The sequence below is a fragment of the Chiloscyllium punctatum genome, unplaced genomic scaffold (genome assembly GCF_047496795.1).
Source record: "Chiloscyllium punctatum isolate Juve2018m unplaced genomic scaffold, sChiPun1.3 scaffold_1944, whole genome shotgun sequence".
Taxonomy (NCBI): Eukaryota; Metazoa; Chordata; class Chondrichthyes; order Orectolobiformes; family Hemiscylliidae; genus Chiloscyllium; species Chiloscyllium punctatum.
Window position 1 is genome coordinate 793 of NW_027311677.1, and position 18,922 is coordinate 19,714.

The window sequence follows — 18,922 nt, forward strand, 5'->3', positions numbered from 1 at the left end:
CAACCCCCCCCATCACACACCCCCCCATCACCAACCCCCCCCATCACCAACCCCCCCCCATCACCAACCCCCCCTCCCATCACCAACCCCCCCCCATCACCAACCCCCCCCCCATCACCAACCCCCCCCATCACCAACCCCCCCCCATCACCAACCCCCCCCCATCACCAACCCCCCCCCATCACCAACCCCCCCCATCACCAACCCCCCCCATCACCACCCCCCCCATCACCAACCCCCCCCATCACCAACCCCCCCACCCCCCCCCATCACCAACCCCCCCCATCACCAACTCCCCCCCATCACCAACCCCCCCCCATCACCAACCCCCCCCCCATCACCAACCCCCCCCCATCACCAACCCCCCCCCATCACCAACCCCCCCCCCATCACCAACCCCCCCCATCACCAACCCCCCCCATCACCAACCCCCCCCCATCACCAACCCCCCTCCCCCCCCATCACCAACCCCCCCCCCATCACCAACCCCCCCCCCCCCATCACCAACCCACCCCCATCACCAACCCCCCCCCCATCACCAACCCCCCTCCCCCATCACCAACCCCCCCCCATCACCAACCCCCCCCCCCCGTCACCAACCCCCCCCCCCGTCACCAACACCCCCCCCCCCCCCGTCACCAACCCCCCACCCCCCCCCCGTCACCAACCCCCCCCCACCCCCCCCCAGTCACCAACCCCCCCCCCCCACACCCCCCCCGTCCCACCAACCCCCCCCCCCCGTCACCAACCCCCCCCCCGTCACCAACCCCCCCCCCCCCGTCACCAACCCCCCCCCCCCCCGTCACCAACCCCCCCCCCCCCCCCCGTCACCAACCCCCCCCCCCCCCCCGTCACCAACCCCCCCCCCCCCGTCACCAACCCCCCCCCCCCCGTCACCAACCCCCCCCCCCCGTCACCAACCCCCCCCCCGTCACCAACCCCCCCCCCGTCACAACCCCCCACCGTCACCAACCCCCCCCCGTCACCAACCCCCCCCCGTCACCAACCCCCCCATCACCAACCCCGCCCCCCCCCATCACCAACCCGCCCCCCCATCACCAACCCCCCCTCACCAATACCCCCCTCACCAACCCCCCCTCACCAAATCACCCTCCCCCACAAACCCCCCCACCCGACCACGCCCCCCCCCACTGAATCAGCCCTCCCCCCCCCACTGAATCAGCCCCTCCCCCTCCCTTAAAATCCCTCCTCCCCCCCCCCCCTTGAATCGCTCCCCCCTCGAATCCCTCCCCCCTTCAAGTCACCTCCCCTTCAAATACCCCCCTTCCCTCTTCAAATCGCCCTCCCTCTCCAAGTCTGTCCCACCTACACCCCCCCGGGGGTAATTCCAGGACAATGCCCCCCTCTTCCCCCGCCCCCGCCCCCGCCCCCGCCCCGGGAAGTGTGGGTGGGGGGCATTAAACCCTTCACTTACTGTGTCTAGGCCCATTGTTTCTAGGATGGGGTTGGGGGGGGGGGAGTGTGGGTTATGGGAGAAGGCTGGTTTCATGTCATTTTTCATCCCCTTCTCTCTTTCTCCCCCCCCCCCCCCCCCATTTCTTCTTCCCAATCCCCTCGCTTCCCCTTCCCCTCGCTTCCCCTTCCCCTCGCTTCCCCTTCCCCTCGCTTCCCCCTTCCCCTCGCTTCCCCTTCCCCTCGCTTCCCCTTCCCCCCCTCCTCCCTCCTCCCATCTCCCCTCCTCCCCATCTCCCCTCCTCCCCATCTCCCCTCCTCCCCATCTCCCCTCCTCCCCATCTCCCCTCCTCCCCATCTCCCCTCCTCCCCCATCTCCCCTCCTCCCCATCTCCCCTCCTCCCCATCTCCCCTCCTCCCATCTCCCCTCCTCCCCATCTCCCCTCCTCCCCATCTCCCCTCCTCCCCATCTCCCCTCCTCCCCATCTCCCCTCCTCCCCATCTCCCCTCCTCCCCATCTCCCCTCCTCCCATCTCCCCTCCTCCCCATCTCCCTCTCCCCTCCTCCCCTCCTCCCCCTCTCCCCTCCCCCTCCTCCCCCTCTCCCCTCCCCTCCTCCCCCTCTCCCCTCCCCTCCTCCCCCTCTCCCTCCCGCTCGCCCCTCTCCCCTCCCGCTCGCCCCTCTCCCCCTCCCGCTCGCCCCTCTCCCCTCCCGCTCGCCCCTCTCCCCTCCCGCTCCGCCCCCTCTCCCCTCCCGCTCGCCCCTCTCCCCTCCCGCTCGCCCCTCTCCCCTCCCCGCTCGCCCCTCTCCCCTCCCGCTCGCCCCTCTCCCCTCCCGCTCAGCCCCCTCTCCCCTCCCGCTCGCCCCCTCTCCCCTCCCGCTCGCCCCCTCTCCCCTCCCGCTCGCCCCTCTCCCCTCCCGCTCGCCCCTCTCCCCTCCCGCTCGCCCCCTCTCCCCTCCCGCTCGCCCCCTCTCCCCTCCCGCTTCCCCTTCCCTCTTCACAATTAACCCTTCAAAGAAAAAGATAACCAACCAAAGAAATTTGCTACCAACTAAATCTCAATCCTCTATCTGATTTGCTTGAGGGCTGTAGGCATCGTGCTCTGGGGCTAGAATTTATCCTCCAGCCCGAATTCCCTCCCCAGACGGTGTGTTATTAATCGTATCCATCAGGATAGTATTGTGGGTCACTGCCTGTGCTAGCATTGAGGGTGAACTGGGTAATGTCTGTGATGGAGGCGGTGTACGCGTGTGTAGTGTATCGGTATCTAAGTTACATCATTAATATTGGGGATAATTCAGGTCATGGGCATTCTCAAAAACAGAAGTTAGGGCATGTATGTACTTGAGGATGGTTCACTCAACCTTGATCGCCAGGAGGTAGGTGGTAAATATTCTGGGTTAATACACGGATAAGTTCGGGGAAAGTATTTGCAAGGTGATCTTTGTTAGCTGTAGATTTGGAGGCCACTCAGCCGCCACTCGAGAAGACCCTAGCCCACTTTCCAGTCTGAAAATCCCCAAGAAAACATCAGAACCCTGAGGGAAGAGTGTCCCCCAGGGTTATAACCCCACTCTGCCATTCAGTGTGACGGTGGCTAATCCTCCATCTCGAGCCTCTGCAACATCTTCCGTCCTTGACTCGGTTCAGTGAGTTGACCTCCACAAGGTCTCTGCCGTCTCAATGCAGGCTCACCCTGCTCAACTCCTCAGCCCTGAATCCAGCGTTGTTAGATTCTGTGTTTCAGTGATATCCCCCCCCCAGGGCAGCAGGTACATGGGAACATTTCCCTCCCCCTGCAAGTTCCCCTCCTCTCACCATCCTGACTTGGGGATGTATCACCGTTCCTTCCGTGTCACTGGGTCCAAGTCCTGGAGCTCCCTCCCAAAGGGCAGTGTGGGTCAACCTACAGCACCTCACCCACACCTTCTCCAGGGGCTACTAGGGACGGGGCACTAAAGGCTGGCCCAGCCAGTGATGCTCATTTCCCATCAATAAATTTCTTAACAAACACTGGTGTGCAAGGGCCCCCTTGGCCATCAATGTTTCGCTTTCTGTCGCCATTTGAGTGTCCTGCCGTCCTGTTTTCCTTCTGAACTGGACGACTTCACCCTGAGCAACATTATCCGGCATCCACGTGGGCATGCCCACGCCCACTCAGTGTCCGAATCGGCCTGAAGCTCCTCCGTGATTTCCTCACCGCTCCCCCTTGCAGCCCGTCCCCTGGGTAGTCTTGGGGCAAGAATTGCATTTGGGTTCTCACTTCTGGATTTGTTGAAATAATGTCCTGACCTGTAGTCTCGCGACCTGGAGCACCAACGTACAGACTGGCCAAGGATCTCCACTGAAAACTAAGATGCCGAGGAAATGACTGAGGCCACTCCACCTAAGAATTCCTGAGCACCATGATAGACACCAAGGGAGAAGAGGGTGAACGAATGATCTCGTTTGGTGTAACACCATTAACATCAACCTGGCTAAAGAATCACTGACTGCGTTACGTGAAAAAGTGGAGACACATACACCAGGCATCACCAACTTCATCAGCACATGGACCTGTGTCTTCGCACCCACTTCACATGCAATAACAAGACCTTCAAACAAATCAACGGGACACCCATGGGATCACCAAGATCCGAGCAGAGACTCTCCAGCCAACAGCCCTCGTGACAATCCAACCCAAACGTTGGGTCTGCCACGTGGCTGACTCATCACAAAACAGGATCAATTATTTGGACGTGTATCACCGTTCCTTCCATGTCGCTGGGTCCAAGTCCTGGAGCACCCTCCCGAAGGGCATTGTGGGTCAACCTACAGCACCTGAACTGCGGCAGCTCACCCACCAAGAACAGCACCAACCATATCCTCACTGGGATAAAATTCACAAGCGGAGGAGAGTGACAACAGTCTCCCATTCCAAGATGTCGCAGTAGAGTGAACAGCCAATGGGGAGCTTGAGACCAGCATCTACAGGGAAAACGACACAGACGATCCAAATACTGAACCACAGACGCGATCATCCCAACGTCTATAAACTGAGCTGCATCAGAACATTATTACAACCGCACCCTGCAGCACCCAGAAACTACAAAACAACGGTCCACCGATTGCTCAACACGAAGGCCAAACGAGCAGGCATATCGTGACGAGAAACTCTAGCCATGTTACCTTAGATCAAAGACATCTCTGAAATGACCTGCAGATAATTCCAACCTTTTGGTATCATGGTAGCCCACAAACAGACAGAGGCTAATGAATCAAAAGGACCCTCAGCTTGAGGGGAGGCTCATTGATGTTACCTGGTATGGTGACGAAATCTCTCAAAACAAACCTTGCAGCTCAGTGAGCAAACTTACACCCAGCACCTTAACCTGAGCTACAAACCTTCTTGCAGATTGCTAATTTCCCGATTACTTCTGGTCGGGAATAAAATATTAGCTGCAAATCTGAGGCTGGGGGAGCACTGATTCGTCCAATGATGCCGTGATGCACGTTTCAGTATTCTCCAGGGAGTTCAGCTTGCTAATTATTCCGACTATAGCCGGTTGCACACTGCTGCCAGTGTGTCTGGGCGGGTGCAGATATTAATGAAATATTAATTACGACCTTGAGCAATGTTTTGTCAGAAAAAGCCTCTGCGCTGTGGTCAGCTAGAGAGCTGGCTGCCGATGTTTTGTATGATTTGGGTTAGTCTGTTGAGAGTCCAGCCTGCTCTGGTTTCCTGGATACAGTCTTTTGACTGTGAGGGGGCTGTTTCAAAGGGGCAGCTGACCCTCACTGTCACGGGGCATTGCGGCCGCTTGGGGAGGTAAAAGGAGTGGGTCCGATCGGTGTGGGTGATGGGGCTTGGGGAGGGAAGGGAAGCATTGCAAATACCTCACTCCCACCACTGCATCCCTCTTTTTTCCCCTCTCCCTCTCCTCGCACAAACCACGAACCCTCCCAATCCCCCATCCACTTCACTCCTTTCCCCATTCCCTCATGCCCGCCCCCTGCATCTTTTTCTCCTCACTCCCAACTCCTCCCTCCCTTCCCTCCCTCTAGCTGCATCCTGCAGCACAGCCTGCAGTGCAATCGGGTCACTGAGTGGGCTGATTCCTGTCTGTCCCTATCAGACCGTGTTCCCTGCTGTGTTATCGGGTCACTGAGTGGGCTGATTCCTGCCTGTCCCTATCAGACCGTGCTCCCTGCTGTGTTATCGGGTCACTGAGTGGGCTGATTCCTGCCTGTCCCTATCAGACCGTGCTCCCTGCTGTGTTATCGGGTCACTGAGCGGGCTGATTCCTGCCTGTCCCTATCAGACCGTGCTCCCTGCTGTCCTATCGGGTCACTGAGTGGGCTGATTCCTGCCTGTCCCTATCAGACCGTGCTCCCTGCTGTCCTATCGGGTCACTGAGCGGGCTGATTCCTGCCTGTCCCTATCAGATCGTGCTCCCTGCTGTGTTATCGGGTCACTGAGCGGGCTGATTCCTGCCTGTCCCTATCAGACCGTGCTCCCTGCTGTCCTATCGGGTCACTGAGCGGGCTGATTCCTGCCTGTCCCTATCAGACCGTGCTCCCTGCTGTGTTATCGGGTCACTGAGCGGGCTGATTCCTGCCTGTCCCTATCAGACCGTGTTCCCTGCTGTGTTATCGGGTCACTGAGTGGGCTGATTCCTGTCTGTCCCTATCAGACCGTGCTCCCTGCTGTGTTATCGGGTCGCTGAGTGGGCTGATTCCTGCCTGTCCCTATCAGACCGTGCTCCCTGCTGTGTTATCGGGTCACTGAGCGGGCTGATTCCTGCCTGTCCCTATCAGACCGTGTTCCCTGCTGTCCTATCGGGTCACTGAGCGGGCTGATTCCTGCCTGTCCCTATCAGACCGTGCTCCCTGCTGTGTTATCGGGTCACTGAGTGGGCTGATTCCTGTCTGTCCCTATCAGACCGTGCTCCCTGCTGTGTTATCGGGTCACTGAGTGGGCTGATTCCTGCCTGTCCCTATCAGACCGTGCTCCCTGCTGTCCTATCGGGTCACTGAGCGGGCTGATTCCTGCCTGTCCCTATCAGACTGTGCTCCCTGCTGTCCTATCGGGTCACTGAGCGGGCTGATTCCTGCCTGTCCCTATCAGACCGTGCTCCCTGCTGTCCTATCGGGTCACTGAGTGGGCTGATTCCTGTCTGTCTCTATCAGACCGTGCTCCCTGCTGTCCTATCGGGTCACTGAGTGGGCTGATTCCTGCCTGTCCCTATCAGACCGTGTTCCCTGCTGTGTTATCGGGTCACTGAGTGGGCTGATTCCTGCCTGTCCCTATCAGACCGTGTTCCCTGCTGTCCTATCGGGTCACTGAGCGGGCTGATTCCTGCCTGTCCCTATCAGACCGTGTTCCCTGCTGTCCTATCGGGTCACTGAGCGGGCTGATTCCTGTCTGTCCCTATCAGACCGTGCTCCCTGCTGTCCTATCGGGTCACTGAGCGGGCTGATTCCTGCCTGTCCCTATCAGACCGTGCTCCCTGCTGTCCTATCGGGTCACTGAGTGGGCTGATTCCTGCCTGTCCCTATCAGACCGTGTTCCCTGCTGTCCTATCGGGTCACTGAGTGGGCTGATTCCTGCCTGTCCCTATCAGACCGTGTTCCCTGCTGTGTTATCGGGTCACTGAGCGGGCTGATTCCTGCCTGTCTCTATCAGACCGTGTTCCCTGCTGTCCTATCGGGTCACTGAGTGGGCTGATTCCTGCCTGTCCCTATCAGACCGTGTTCCCTGCTGTCCTATCGGGTCACTGAGCGGGCTGATTCCTGCCTGTCCCTATCAGACCGTGCTCCCTGCTTTGTTATCGGGTCACTGAGCGGGCTGATTCCTGCCTGTCTCTATCAGACCGTGTTCCCTGCTGTCCTTTCGGGTCACTGAGTGGGCTGATTCCTGCCTGTCTCTATCAGACCGTGCTCCCTGCTGTGTTATCGGGTCACTGAGCGGGCTGATTCCTGCCTGTCCCTATCAGACCGTGTTCCCTGCTGTGTTATCGGGTCACTGAGTGGGCTGATTCCTGCCTGTCACTGCCTGTTGTGTAAAGAAGCACTGAGAGATGTGTTGAGCAGAGTCTGTGTTGTGACTGCCTTTGTGTATTTTTGTGTTTGATCTGACTGTTCTCCACTGGCCGTGCTGTCAAAGGGAGGTGATGTGTATTCATTGTCTATGCAGCCTGCATCCTAGGGCCTGGTATCGCTGGCTGGTACGTTTCTTTTCAGGTGGCACTGTATATATTCACTGTTTTCCCTCTCTCTCTCTCTTTCATCCCCCCCGCTCCTCCGAAATGAAAATCTGCTGTATTTCGACGCAGTTGTTCCCCTCATGACCCACCACCTGGTTTAGGCCGAACCCCTCACCCCTCTGGGATCTGTCGAATGCATTTTTCCAGCCTCTTGCTGCTTCTGGATTGCTTTGTGGCGCTGGGATGTCCTGAGAACTGCCAACTCTGTCCCAGGGGATGTGTGGTCGGCAGGAACCTCCTTTCCACCCCACTCAGCCATGACTCCCTCACAAGCAGAATGATGCCTGTGTGTCCCCCTCCCCACGGCTGGTATTCCCTTACCAATCTCTCTCTCCATCCTCTCTCCCTCCCCATCCCTCTCCTTTTTTTATCCAGCCGCTCCTCCTCTTTTCCCCCCCCCCCCAAAAAAAACATCACATCGCCACAATCTGCCTTGACCCCGCTCCCCCACCTTGAAACGCCTGCTCAGTGCATGAAGACAGTTCTCCCACGTTCTGGAATCGGAGGTAGTAACGATACTAACAGCCCCCACTTTGTCCTGGTCTCTTTTTTTTTTGCATCCCACCTTCCTGAAAAAAGTGGCAACATCTCTATATTGACCCCCTCGATTGGGTCACCCCTGGCCTCTTCCTGTCTGGGATGAGCTTCTGGTTGTGCATCAGTTTTGCTGAGTCAACTCTGCCTTGCTTATCTCTTTTTCTATCTCTCCCTCTCTCTTTCTCTCCCTTTTTCTTTCTCTTTCTCTCCCTTTTTTTGTCTCTCTCTATCGTTCTCTCTCTCTCTCTCTCTCTCTCTGCTGGTTTGACCTCCGTCTGGGGGTTTAGCGTGTGGTGCCCAGGCCAGGGGAATGGGCGTGCTTTCCCTGTTCCCCCCCCGCCCTTACTGTAGCGCAGTCACCGTCACTCTCTCCAGGCAATCCCAGTGGAATTCCCGGTTCAGCCTTGCTGTGCGTTTTGTTTTGATGATGTGTGTGTGTGTGGAGGCAGCATACTGCAGGTTTTAATCCCCTCCAGGGGCTCAGTCCTGGCTCTGAGCTGTTCGCTTCCTGGGTACCAAACACTTGGCAGCGATGTGTTAACATCTGGATCCTGCGTTTATTTTTGTTTTAAAACCCCCATCGAGGGACCTGCATGTAACCCATCGTCTTGGTGAGGTGAAAACAACCCGTCTGCAGGATGTCAGCTCTCTGCACGGACTCTGCTCTCATACTCATGGAGCCCCCCCCCACCCTGGGAGCGTAGATCTCGCTCCCTCCAACTGGGGGAACAGCTGGACCGAGCCGGGCTCCAGTTCACATCCTGAATCTACCCGTTACAGTGATCCTCTGGAGCCAGGTGGCACCTGAGATAAGACCTCCCTGCTCTGAGCTACGAGCTCTACCACCCTTCACCACCCCTTCCCTTCCCCCCCCCCCCACCCCATGGACCCAAAAAGTAAACAACGCTGATTTTGAGTCTGGGTTCCACCAAGTGCTGCCCCAACCAGCTTGCCTCCTTCTGTGAGGAAGGCTGCAGATGGGTCAGAGGCAATCCCCAGGAGCACAGCGGGCTACCTCCCTCAGGAGAGGTCAGGATAGATGGTGTGGAGTCAGGGTGGGGGGAGCAGGTGATGTTGGGGGAGGAGCCCGACTGCTTGGGCATACGACCCGCTGGGACCGTGCTGTGGGGTTCAAAGTGCCAAGAGACGAGCCACAGTCCTGCAGGCCCGTGCTCCCAGTGCCAGTCTGGGCCAGCACGGGGATGGTGCGGCAGTGAGAGGACCCCTCCCCCCCCCCCCCCCCCCCCCCCCATGTCGCTGTCCCTGTCCCGTCTCCAGCTAACGGCCGGCTCTCGTTTTCTCCCGCAGATGTCCAGCTCGCCGCTCTCGAAGAAGCGCCGTGTATCCATCTCTGCCGCCGAGCCGAAGTCCGCTTCCAACTGCTCCTCCGTCAACTCCCTGCGGACCGAGTCTCCCGCCACTCCAGCGAACGTGAGTGCTCCCCGCGTGGGGCTGGCCAGCGCTCGGTCAGTGGTTTGGGGGTGGGGGCTCGGGAGGTGGACTCCTGGCCTGACGCTGACGCGGTCCACCCCCTGGAATCCCTCTGTCTTGTGGACGCTTCAAACGTTTCCTGCCATCCTCTGGGTCTGACCTCTCCAAATCTTAGATCCTGTAGTTGTGATGCTTACATTGTCGACTCTCCCTGTGGGGGGTGGGGGGGGTGGGGGCGGGGCGGGGGTGGTGTTGAAGGTGAAACCACCATCCCCCCCCACCGGTTTAAATTCTGGAGTCTAGTCTTTCACCCCGCCCCGTGCTGGGCGATGCCCCACCCTCTCCCGGTCGAAAAGCTCCTCTGTCACTGTGTCCCGTAACCCTGGGATGAGTCAGGATTTCCAGAGGGCAAGGCAGACTGGCTCAGACCTTGGGGACTGGGCGGGCGGTTATTCAATAGAACCACCTCAATCTCGAACAGTGAGTCATCAGCCGTGACTCGCCCGGAATTATGAAATCGCTCGGCAGCTTTTGGCAAGGCACCGGCCTACCGACAACCGGCTCCTCTCCTGTCCACAGTCCCTGGGCGCAGTGCCTGGCGTTGTCGTCTGCGGGGCAGCGGTGGCAGAGGGCTGGTCGCTGCTGCCCACCCAAAGGAGCTAGCTCGCACCAAGAGACCTTGCTCCAGAAAAGGGAAAGGTGCTGGGTGTGGCTGTCTGTCATACTCCCGACAGCAGCACAGGGAGAAATTCCACTCCGCACCTCATCCCCTCCCTCTCCTGGGAGGGTTTGGGTGAACAGTGTCGAGGGACGCTTTCCCCAGGATCTGACTCCCTTCCCTGGGAGTGTTTGATGGAGGTCAGTGTCGAGGGAACTTTACTCTATATCCAACCTTGTGATGTCCCTGTCCTGGAAGGGTTTGTTTGGGAGGGAGGGAGGGCTCCCTGTAGAGGGAGCTTTATACCTGTCCCTGTCCTGGGAGTGTTTGATGGGGAACAGTGTAGAGGAAGCTTTACTCTGTATCTAAACCCCCCCTCCCCCAAATGCCTGGGAGGGTTTGATTGGAGTGGGAAACAGGTATAGAAGATGTTTTACTGTGTACCTAATCTCCTACCCTGCTAGTGTTTGACTGGGGAGTGGGTGCAGAGGGAACTTTGCTCTGACTCTAACCCCCTGTTCCTGGGAGTGTTTGGGGGAGGAGGGGGGGCAGTGTAGAGGGAGTTTCACCCTGTATCTAACCCAGTATTGTGTGGAGCTGTGCTAACGGTGGTGCTGGTCTGTTCAATTTCAGGGTATGGCCAAGAATGGAAATGACGCGGAAATTGACGAGAGCCTGTATTCCAGGCAGCTGTAAGTGTGACCGTTTTACCGACCCAACCCCCCCCAACCCCCCCCCCACACCCCCACCACCACCAACCCCCCCCACCCCGCTCTGATCGCCTGTTGGGGGGCTGACTGAGGTCTGTGAGGGTGGTTTGCCTCACTCAGACACACCTCATTCTGTGTGTCCACCTTCTGTACCCCTGTGTCCTTCTTTCATATACACAGCAATGCTTTTCCTAACCATGGCCTCTTGGAGGAGAGCAGTCCCAGCGCGCCCTCCCACAGCCGTTCTGATAATCCCATGGTCTCCGAGGCCTCTGCCTCTCCTCGGTTTCCTGGGCAAGGAGTGAGGCTGGGGCTGGGTTGGCTGCAGTCGATACCAGCAGGCTGTCATACCCTTTCCCCAGTCTGCCCCTCGCCTCGCTTTTCCTTCCCCTCCCCCTCCCCCACCCCCTCCTCCTTCCTCCTTCCCCCTCCCCCCCCCCTCCCCCCTCCCCCCTCCCCCCTCCTTCCCCCTTCCCCCCCCCACCCTCCTTTTCCCCCCCCACCCTCCTTTTCCCCCCCCACCCTCCTTTTCCCCCCCCACCCTCCTTTTCCCCCCCCACCCTCCTTTTCCCCCCCCACCCTCCTTTTCCCCCCCCACCCTCCTTTTCCCCCCCCACCCTCCTTTTCCCCCCCCACCCTCCTTTTCCCCCCCCACCCTCCTTTTCCCCCCCCACCCTCCTTTTCCCCCCCCACCCTCCTTTTCCCCCCCCACCCTCCTTTTCCCCCCCCACCCTCCTTTTCCCCCCCCACCCTCCTTTTCCCCCCCCACCCTCCTTTTCCCCCCCCACCCTCCTTTTCCCCCCCCACCCTCCTTTTCCCCCCCCACCCTCCTTTTCCCCCCCCACCCTCCTTTTCCCCCCCCACCCTCCTTTTCCCCCCCCACCCTCCTTTTCCCCCCCCACCCTCCTTTTCCCCCCCCACCCTCCTTTTCCCCCCCCACCCTCCTTTTCCCCCCCCACCCTCCTTTTCCCCCCCCACCCTCCTTTCCCCCCCCCCACCCTCCTTTCCCCCCCCCCCTTTTCCCCCCCCACCCTCCCTTTCCCCCCCCACCCTCCCTTTCCCCCCCCACCCTCCCTTTCCCCCCCCCCACCCTCCCTTTCTCCCCCCCCCACCCTCCCTTTCCCCCCCCCCACCCTCCGCTTCCCCCCCCCCACCCTCCGCTTCCCCCCCCCACCCCCGACAGTGGCACTGTCTTTTGTAGTCGCCCCCATCCTGCACCCTCCCCCTCACACTCACTGTCTCCTGTTCCCTTCCAGGTATGTCCTCGGCTACGAGGCCATGAAGCGTATGCAGAACGCCAACATCCTGATCTCGGGCATGCGCGGCCTGGGTCTGGAGATCGCCAAGAACGTCATCCTGGGCGGTGTGAAGACAGTGACCATCCACGACCAGGGGGTAGCCGAGTGGGTCGACCTGTCCTCCCAGGTAGGTGGTTGGTGTTTGCTCCCCACCCCCTTTCCCCCAACTCCGGCCTGAGGTCTTTGGGAGTAATTCCACGACTCTCTAGGGAGTGCAACGCGCGGGAAGCAGCAGCAGCACCTGGCCCAGCCTGTACCCTCTGCCAGACCCAGCACTGCCTGGCCTAACAGGGAGGCATCTGACCTGGCGGCCGGAGCTGGGTTAGGTCCCGGTAGCGGTGGCAATGGTCCGGCTCGTTGCTGTCGAGTCTGCGGCCTACAAGGGGTCGTCCGCAGACTGCTCCCTTTCAGCAGCGGCCCTGCCAGGGCTGGTCATCTTTAGTGAGTTGCCCTGCGTTGGCGGGTGATGTCGGCACTGTCCCGTAGTTGCCTTTTCTGCCGTGGGACCAGCCTGGTGGAATCTCCCCGAGCAGCTCCCATCAGGAAGAGAAGGAGGCCGTTTGGCCCCTCCAGCTCGCCCCGCCATTCAATATGATTGTGGGCCCTGTGACCTTCCCTCGATTCCTCAACTGATCAAGATTCTCTCTGTCTCAGCCTCAAACGTACGCGCGGTCTCTAACCCCACCGTTCCCTGTGGCAAGAAGTTCCAAAGGCACTCCACACTGAGGGGGGGAAAAACTCCCTCATCTCAGCCTTAAATTATTCAGATCCTCAACTCTTCTTCCCCCCACCCCCCCACCTTGATGGCAGCGGGGGGGGAGCATCATCTCAATATTGACCCTGACAAGTAGCCTGAGAATCCTCGATGAGTTTGCCCCTCATTCCGAACTCCAGGGAGCAGGGTCTCCCATCTGTTTGGCCCTTGGTCATATGGCAGTCCCCTCCATACCAGGGATCCTCGGAGTGAACCTTCTCTGAGCCGTTACTGATTTAAACGGCCCTTAAAAGGATCAAAGCAGCTCTCGGCACTCCACATGCCAGCACCTCGGACAGTGACATCAAGCCTATTCTTCTGGTCCCACCCTTTTCGAGTAAGGGCTGACATTTCATTAACCCTCCTTAGTGGCGTGCTGCACCCCAATCGGTGCTGTCCATATCCAGCGTCTCCCTCCATCTCTCCCGTCCCACTGCCGAAGGGAGCAAATTCCCTGCTCTCCCCAGCTCTTGGGGGAGGGGACGAAGGCGTTTCTCCTGAATTTCCTGTTTGCGTTTATTAATGACCGTGTCTTCCCCCACCTCCCAATCTGGATCATCGCCCCGGGGTGGTGTTAAAAGCAAAGTCATTCCCACCCCAGCCAAACCCCCTGCAGTTTTTCTGCTGGGCGTGATGTACTGCGCGACTGTTTTCAACTGCGGTGTGCACCCCTCCAGCACTGTCAGCGCCTTGTCCCTGTGCCCAGTGTCTGCCATCTGGGGTTAGCTGGCCAGGCGTTCCTGTGTGGGCAAAGCCAAGAGGTGGCAAGCAATGTAGGCCGTGAGCATGGCACTTTGGCAGGAAGGAAGTTTATGAGGCAGCGCACTGTTTAAACGGAGGGTGATGGGAGGTGTACTGCAGTGTGCAGGATCCCCCCCCCCCGGTTTGGGGCAGTGAAGGGAGGGACTCGATTCCAAAAGCCGGGTGGGAAGTGCGGTTCTGGTCTCCTGTTCTGAGGGAGGAGACTCTGGTTCCCAAGGGGAGCGCAGCGAGGGTTCACCCAGGCTGTTTGAGCGTGACAGGACCGACGTACGAGGAGATGGGACTGGGGTTAGGCCTGTTTTCACTGGAGTTCAGATGGAGAGGGGGGGATCGCACAGATACTTGTAAAATTCTGACAGGGGGTGGTGGATGCAGGGAGGATGTTCCCGATGGTGGGTGTATCAGGAACCAGGGATCGCAGCCCGAGGATTCGGGATACGATGGAGGTGAGGAGACCTTTTTTCACCCAGAGAGTGGGGATTATTACCACAGGAGGGGGCTGATGCCAAAACACTGAACGTGTATTCAAGAGGCTGCCAGTTACAGCACTTGGGGACGGATGGGATCAAAGGTGATGGGGAGGAAGCAGGGTTCGGCTGTTGAGTTGGGCGATCAGCCACGATCGTGATAAATGGAGGAGCTGCCTTGAGGGGCTGAATGGCCACCTCCTGCTCCTCTCTTCTATGTAAATCTGGCCGCAAACGTTGGTTAAACTGCATTTGTTTTTGGTCACCTTATTCTCGGAGGGTGGGTTTGACCATCGTGACCCCGGCAGCACTAACTTTGCCCCATTCTCTCTCCCTTTCTGCGCCCCTCACCCCACAGTTCTACCTCCGTGAGGATGACCTGGGCAAGAACCGAGCCGAAGTATCGCATCCCAGGCTCGCTGAGCTGAACACCTACGTGCCGGTGACGGCTTACACCGGAGAGCTGACCGAGGAGTACGTGCAACAGTTCCAGGTAACAGAGCCCAGGCTCGGGCAGTAATGGGGCGAGCGTGGGGGCGCCTGTGCTCCGATTCCTGCGCTGAAATATTTCGCAGATTTCCCCCTTTATTTAACTGTTGAGTCTGTTTCCCACTGACCTTTCAGGCAGCGCATTCTAAATCAAAATAACTCCAACGTTCTACTCTTCCTCCCCCTCTGGGTCTTTATCCCGTTCCCCCTCTATCCCCATCTCCCCCTCTGGGTCTTTATCCCGTTCCCCCTCTATCCCCGTCTCTGGGTCTTTATCCCGATCCCCCTCTATCCCTGTCTCCCCCTCTGGGTCTTTATCCCGTTCCCCCTCTATCCCCGTCTCTGGGTCTTTATCCCGTTCCCCCTCTATCCCCGTCTCTGGGTCTTTATCCCGTTCCCCCTCTATCCCCGTCTCCCCCTCTGGGTCTTTATCCCGTTCCCCCTCTATCCCCGTCTCCCCCTCTGGGTCTTTATCCCGTTCCCCCTCTATCCCCGTCTCCCCCTCTGGGTCTTTATCCCGTTTCCCCTCTATCCCCGTCTCTGGGTCTTTATCCCGTTCCCCCTCTATCCCCGTCTCTGGGTCTTTATCCCGTTCCCCCTCTATCCCCATCTCTGGGTCTTTATCCCGTTCCCCCTCTATCCCCGTCTCCCCCTCTGGGTCTTTATCCCGTTCCCCCTCTATCCCCGTCTCCCCCTCTGGGTCTTTATCCCATTTCCCCCTCTATCCCCGTCTCTGGGTCTTTATCCATTCCCCCTCTATCCCCATCTCTGGGTCTTTATCCCGTTCCCCCTCTATCCCCGTCTCCCCCTCTGGGTCTTTATCCCGTTTCCCCCTCTATCCCCGTCTCTGGGTCTTTATCCCGTTCCCCCTCTATCCCCGTCTCTGGGTCTTTATCCCGTTCCCCCTCTATCCCCGTCTCTGGGTCTTTATCCCGTTCCCCCTCTATCCCCATCTCTGGGTCTTTATCCCGTTCCCCCTCTATCCCCGTCTCTGGGTCTTTATCCCATTCCCCCTCTATCCCCGTCTCTGGGTCTTTATCCCGTTCCCCCTCTATCCCCGTCTCTGGGTCTTTATCCCGTTCCCCCTCTATACCCGTCTCTGGGTCTTTATCCCATTCCCCCTCTACCCCCATCTCCCCCTCTGGGTCTTTATCCCGTTCCCCCTCTGTCTGTCACCAAGTCTGGATCATTATCCCGCTCCCCTCAATCTGGCTCTTCTTCCCCTCTCTCTCTCCCCCCACCTCCCCCAAAATAGATCCAAACGCCTTGATCCACCCCCTCACCCAACCCAGTTGGAGCGCAGCCGATGCGGTGGCTGGTGTTGTCTCAGCCGTGATGCCCTCCCAGGGCGATTAGCCAACTACCTGGCGGGCGCTACACGAATCAGAAGTGTGTTTGGAACGGTGGCTTGGGGAGGGGGGTGGGGGGAAGAGAACGGAGAGAGACATCCCCAGTGTGAGGGGGAGTGCGGTACCCTGATCCCGGTGTGATGGCGTCTACAGGGGACACAGCCTTAACCCCCACCTTCCCCCCCCGGTCTGTTTCTTCCTGCAGGTGGTGGTGCTCAGCAACTCTCCCCTGGACGAACAGCTGCGACTCGGCGAGTTCTGTCACTGCAAAGGGATCAAGTTCATTGTGGCCGACACCAAGGGGCTGTTCGGGTGAGTGAGGGGGACGAGGGGCTGTTGTAACCCCCTGGGGGTTTAAGGGGACTGTGCCGGTGAGAACGCACAGAGTGACGATCCTTGGAGAACCTGCACCCCCTTCCCTCTGTTTCCTGTCTGCCAGTGCCCCCTCCCTAAAACCACCACCAGCCCCTTAGCCACAGCGGCACCATAGAGTGCAGGGGTTAGCCTTTAACTATGTCACATCACGGCCTCCGAACTTGGGGAGGGGTGTGGATTGACCTCACGATCTCCTGATTCTGGGGAGGAGGGGCGGTAGCTAATGGACTGGACCTGATGAGAAATGGCGGGGGAGAGGGGAGTCATGTCAGGGGTGCGGGGGGCAGGGGACAGGGGGAGGGTTTCTTGATAGTGGAGCCTTGCTCTCCAAGGAGGCTGGAGCCAAGCTGCTCCCACTGCGTTTTTCTTTCTCCTCTTTCCCCTTTCCCCCTCCTTCCCGCCCGGACCGAGACAGCTGGGATCAGGGTGGTCTGGGGAGACTGGGTGCTGCCCCGTGCTCTGGTCTAACGGCCTGGGCAGTTAACTCAGAGCAGGTCGCTTGCATCTCTTCAGCTGTTTGATCACAGAAGGTGGTAGGGGGGTGGGGGAGGTTTGGGGGTCGGCGAGGTGGCTGGAGGTGCTAGCGGAGGGGTCTCGGTAAGTCACCGTGGGTGGTGCACAGGCAGCAGCAGAACCTACTCCTTGTAGGTAAGGGGCTTGTGAGAGAGCTGGGGAAATCTGTCTGCAAGCACAGAATGGGAAAGACAGAGGGACAATGACCCCCCCGCGCCCCCCAACCTCTGACCTCCAGCACATTGGGTATGCTCGGCTGAGCTCCAACGCGGAAGGGCAGCATTCTGTAACAATCTGGAGGCCCCTCCAACAGCACCTTCTGACCACCCCGAAGGATGAGGGGGCAGTCGGCGCAGGGGGGAGCAACACCGTCTCTGAGTCCCCCTCGAGGACCCCCCCCCCCCCCCCCCCACCCCAAACTGGGAGCAGTACGGGCCATTCCTCGAGAGTCACCGGGGTCTGAATCCTGGAGCTCCCTCCACCACACTGAGTGAGGGGGGTTTCAGTGGGTCACGAAGGCTGCCTGCGCCCCCCCCCCCCCCCCCCCGACCTATGAGCAAGTATTTTGTGAGATTGTCTGTCTGATTTGAGTGGGTTAAAGTGATGTGCGGGTCTCCTTCCCTGGCTCACGAAACCACTTCTGTCCCCAACAGGCAACTGTTCTGCGACTTTGGCCCGGAGATGATCGTGCTGGATACGAACGGGGAGCAGCCTCTGAGCGCCATGATCTCCATGATCACCAAGGTGGGGCCGCCGCTCTCCACCTTCCCTCCTGCAGCCAGGAGGCGCTGTTCCCGGCCCGGGGCGGTGGGGGAGAACAGAGGGGAGCTGACCCTGTTTGCTGCCTTGTGTCTTTGCAGGACAACCCCGGGGTGGTGACCTGCCTGGATGAGGGGCGGCACGGCTTCGAGACCGGCGACTTTGTGACCTTCACCGAAATCCAGGGCATGAAGGAGCTCAACAACTGTGACCCAGTGGAGATCAAAGTCTTAGGTTGGTGTTTCTGCAGACCTTGGTTCTGTCAAAGTGTGGGGAACGTAACGGTGGGACATTTGTCGCCCTCGTCCCAGAGCTTTTTATAGCACAGGATCAGGTTCTTTGGCCTGCGGTGTTTTTGATATTATTTTCTACAGTTCAACCCAACAAGTGCACACCGACCCTCCAAACAGTAACCTACCCAGGCCCATTTCCCTCTCCCCTATATTTATCCCTGACTAATCCACCCTAACCTGTACATCCCTGGGCACTACGGGGACAATTTAGCACGGTCAATCCACCCTAACCCGCACATCCCTGGGCACGACGGGGACAATTTAGCACGGCCAATCCACCCTAACCTGTACATCCCTGGGCACTACGGGGACAATTTAGCACGGCTAATCCACCCTAACCTGTACATTCCTGGGCACTATGGGACAGTTTAGCACGGCCAATCCACCCTAACCTGTACATCCCTGGGCACTACGGGGACAATTTAGCACGGTCAATCCACCCTAACCCGCACATCCCTGGGCACGACGGGGACAATTTAGCACGGCCAATCCACCCTAACCTGTACATCCCTGGGCACTACGGGGACAATTTAGCACGGCCAATCCACCCTAACCTGTACATCCCTGGGCACTACGGGGACAATTTAGCACGGCTAATCCACCCTAACCTGTACATTCCTGGGCACTATGGGACAGTTTAGCACGGCCAATCCATCAACCCTGTCGATGCATCTCATAATTGTAGGCGCCTCTCCTACAATTCCCCTCAGCTCCAAGCGAGAACAGCCCCTCTCCTTTATGGCCTGTGCCCTTTGATCCGGGCAGCATCCTGGTCAACCTCTTCTGCCCCCTCTCCATAGCCTCCGTATCCTTCCTGTAACGCATTGACCGGAGCTGAGCGCCAGACCCCCAAGGGCAGCCTGACCCA

General features: G+C 59.1%; 1 protein-coding gene across 1 annotated transcript; it reads left to right on the top strand.

Moving 5' to 3' along the window:
- The first annotated feature begins 9,499 nt into the window (after positions 1 to 9,499).
- Positions 9,500 to 18,099, top strand: LOC140475653 (ubiquitin-like modifier-activating enzyme 1). The gene is made up of 7 exons (XM_072567803.1): positions 9,500 to 9,627; positions 10,919 to 10,977; positions 12,252 to 12,420; positions 14,635 to 14,769; positions 16,320 to 16,426; positions 17,656 to 17,746; positions 17,863 to 18,099. The coding sequence occupies exons 1-7, from the start codon at positions 9,505 to 9,507 to the stop codon at positions 18,082 to 18,084; spliced, it is 906 nt and encodes a 301-aa protein (XP_072423904.1). The 5' UTR covers positions 9,500 to 9,504; the 3' UTR covers positions 18,085 to 18,099.
- Positions 18,100 to 18,922: the final 823 nt, after the last annotated feature.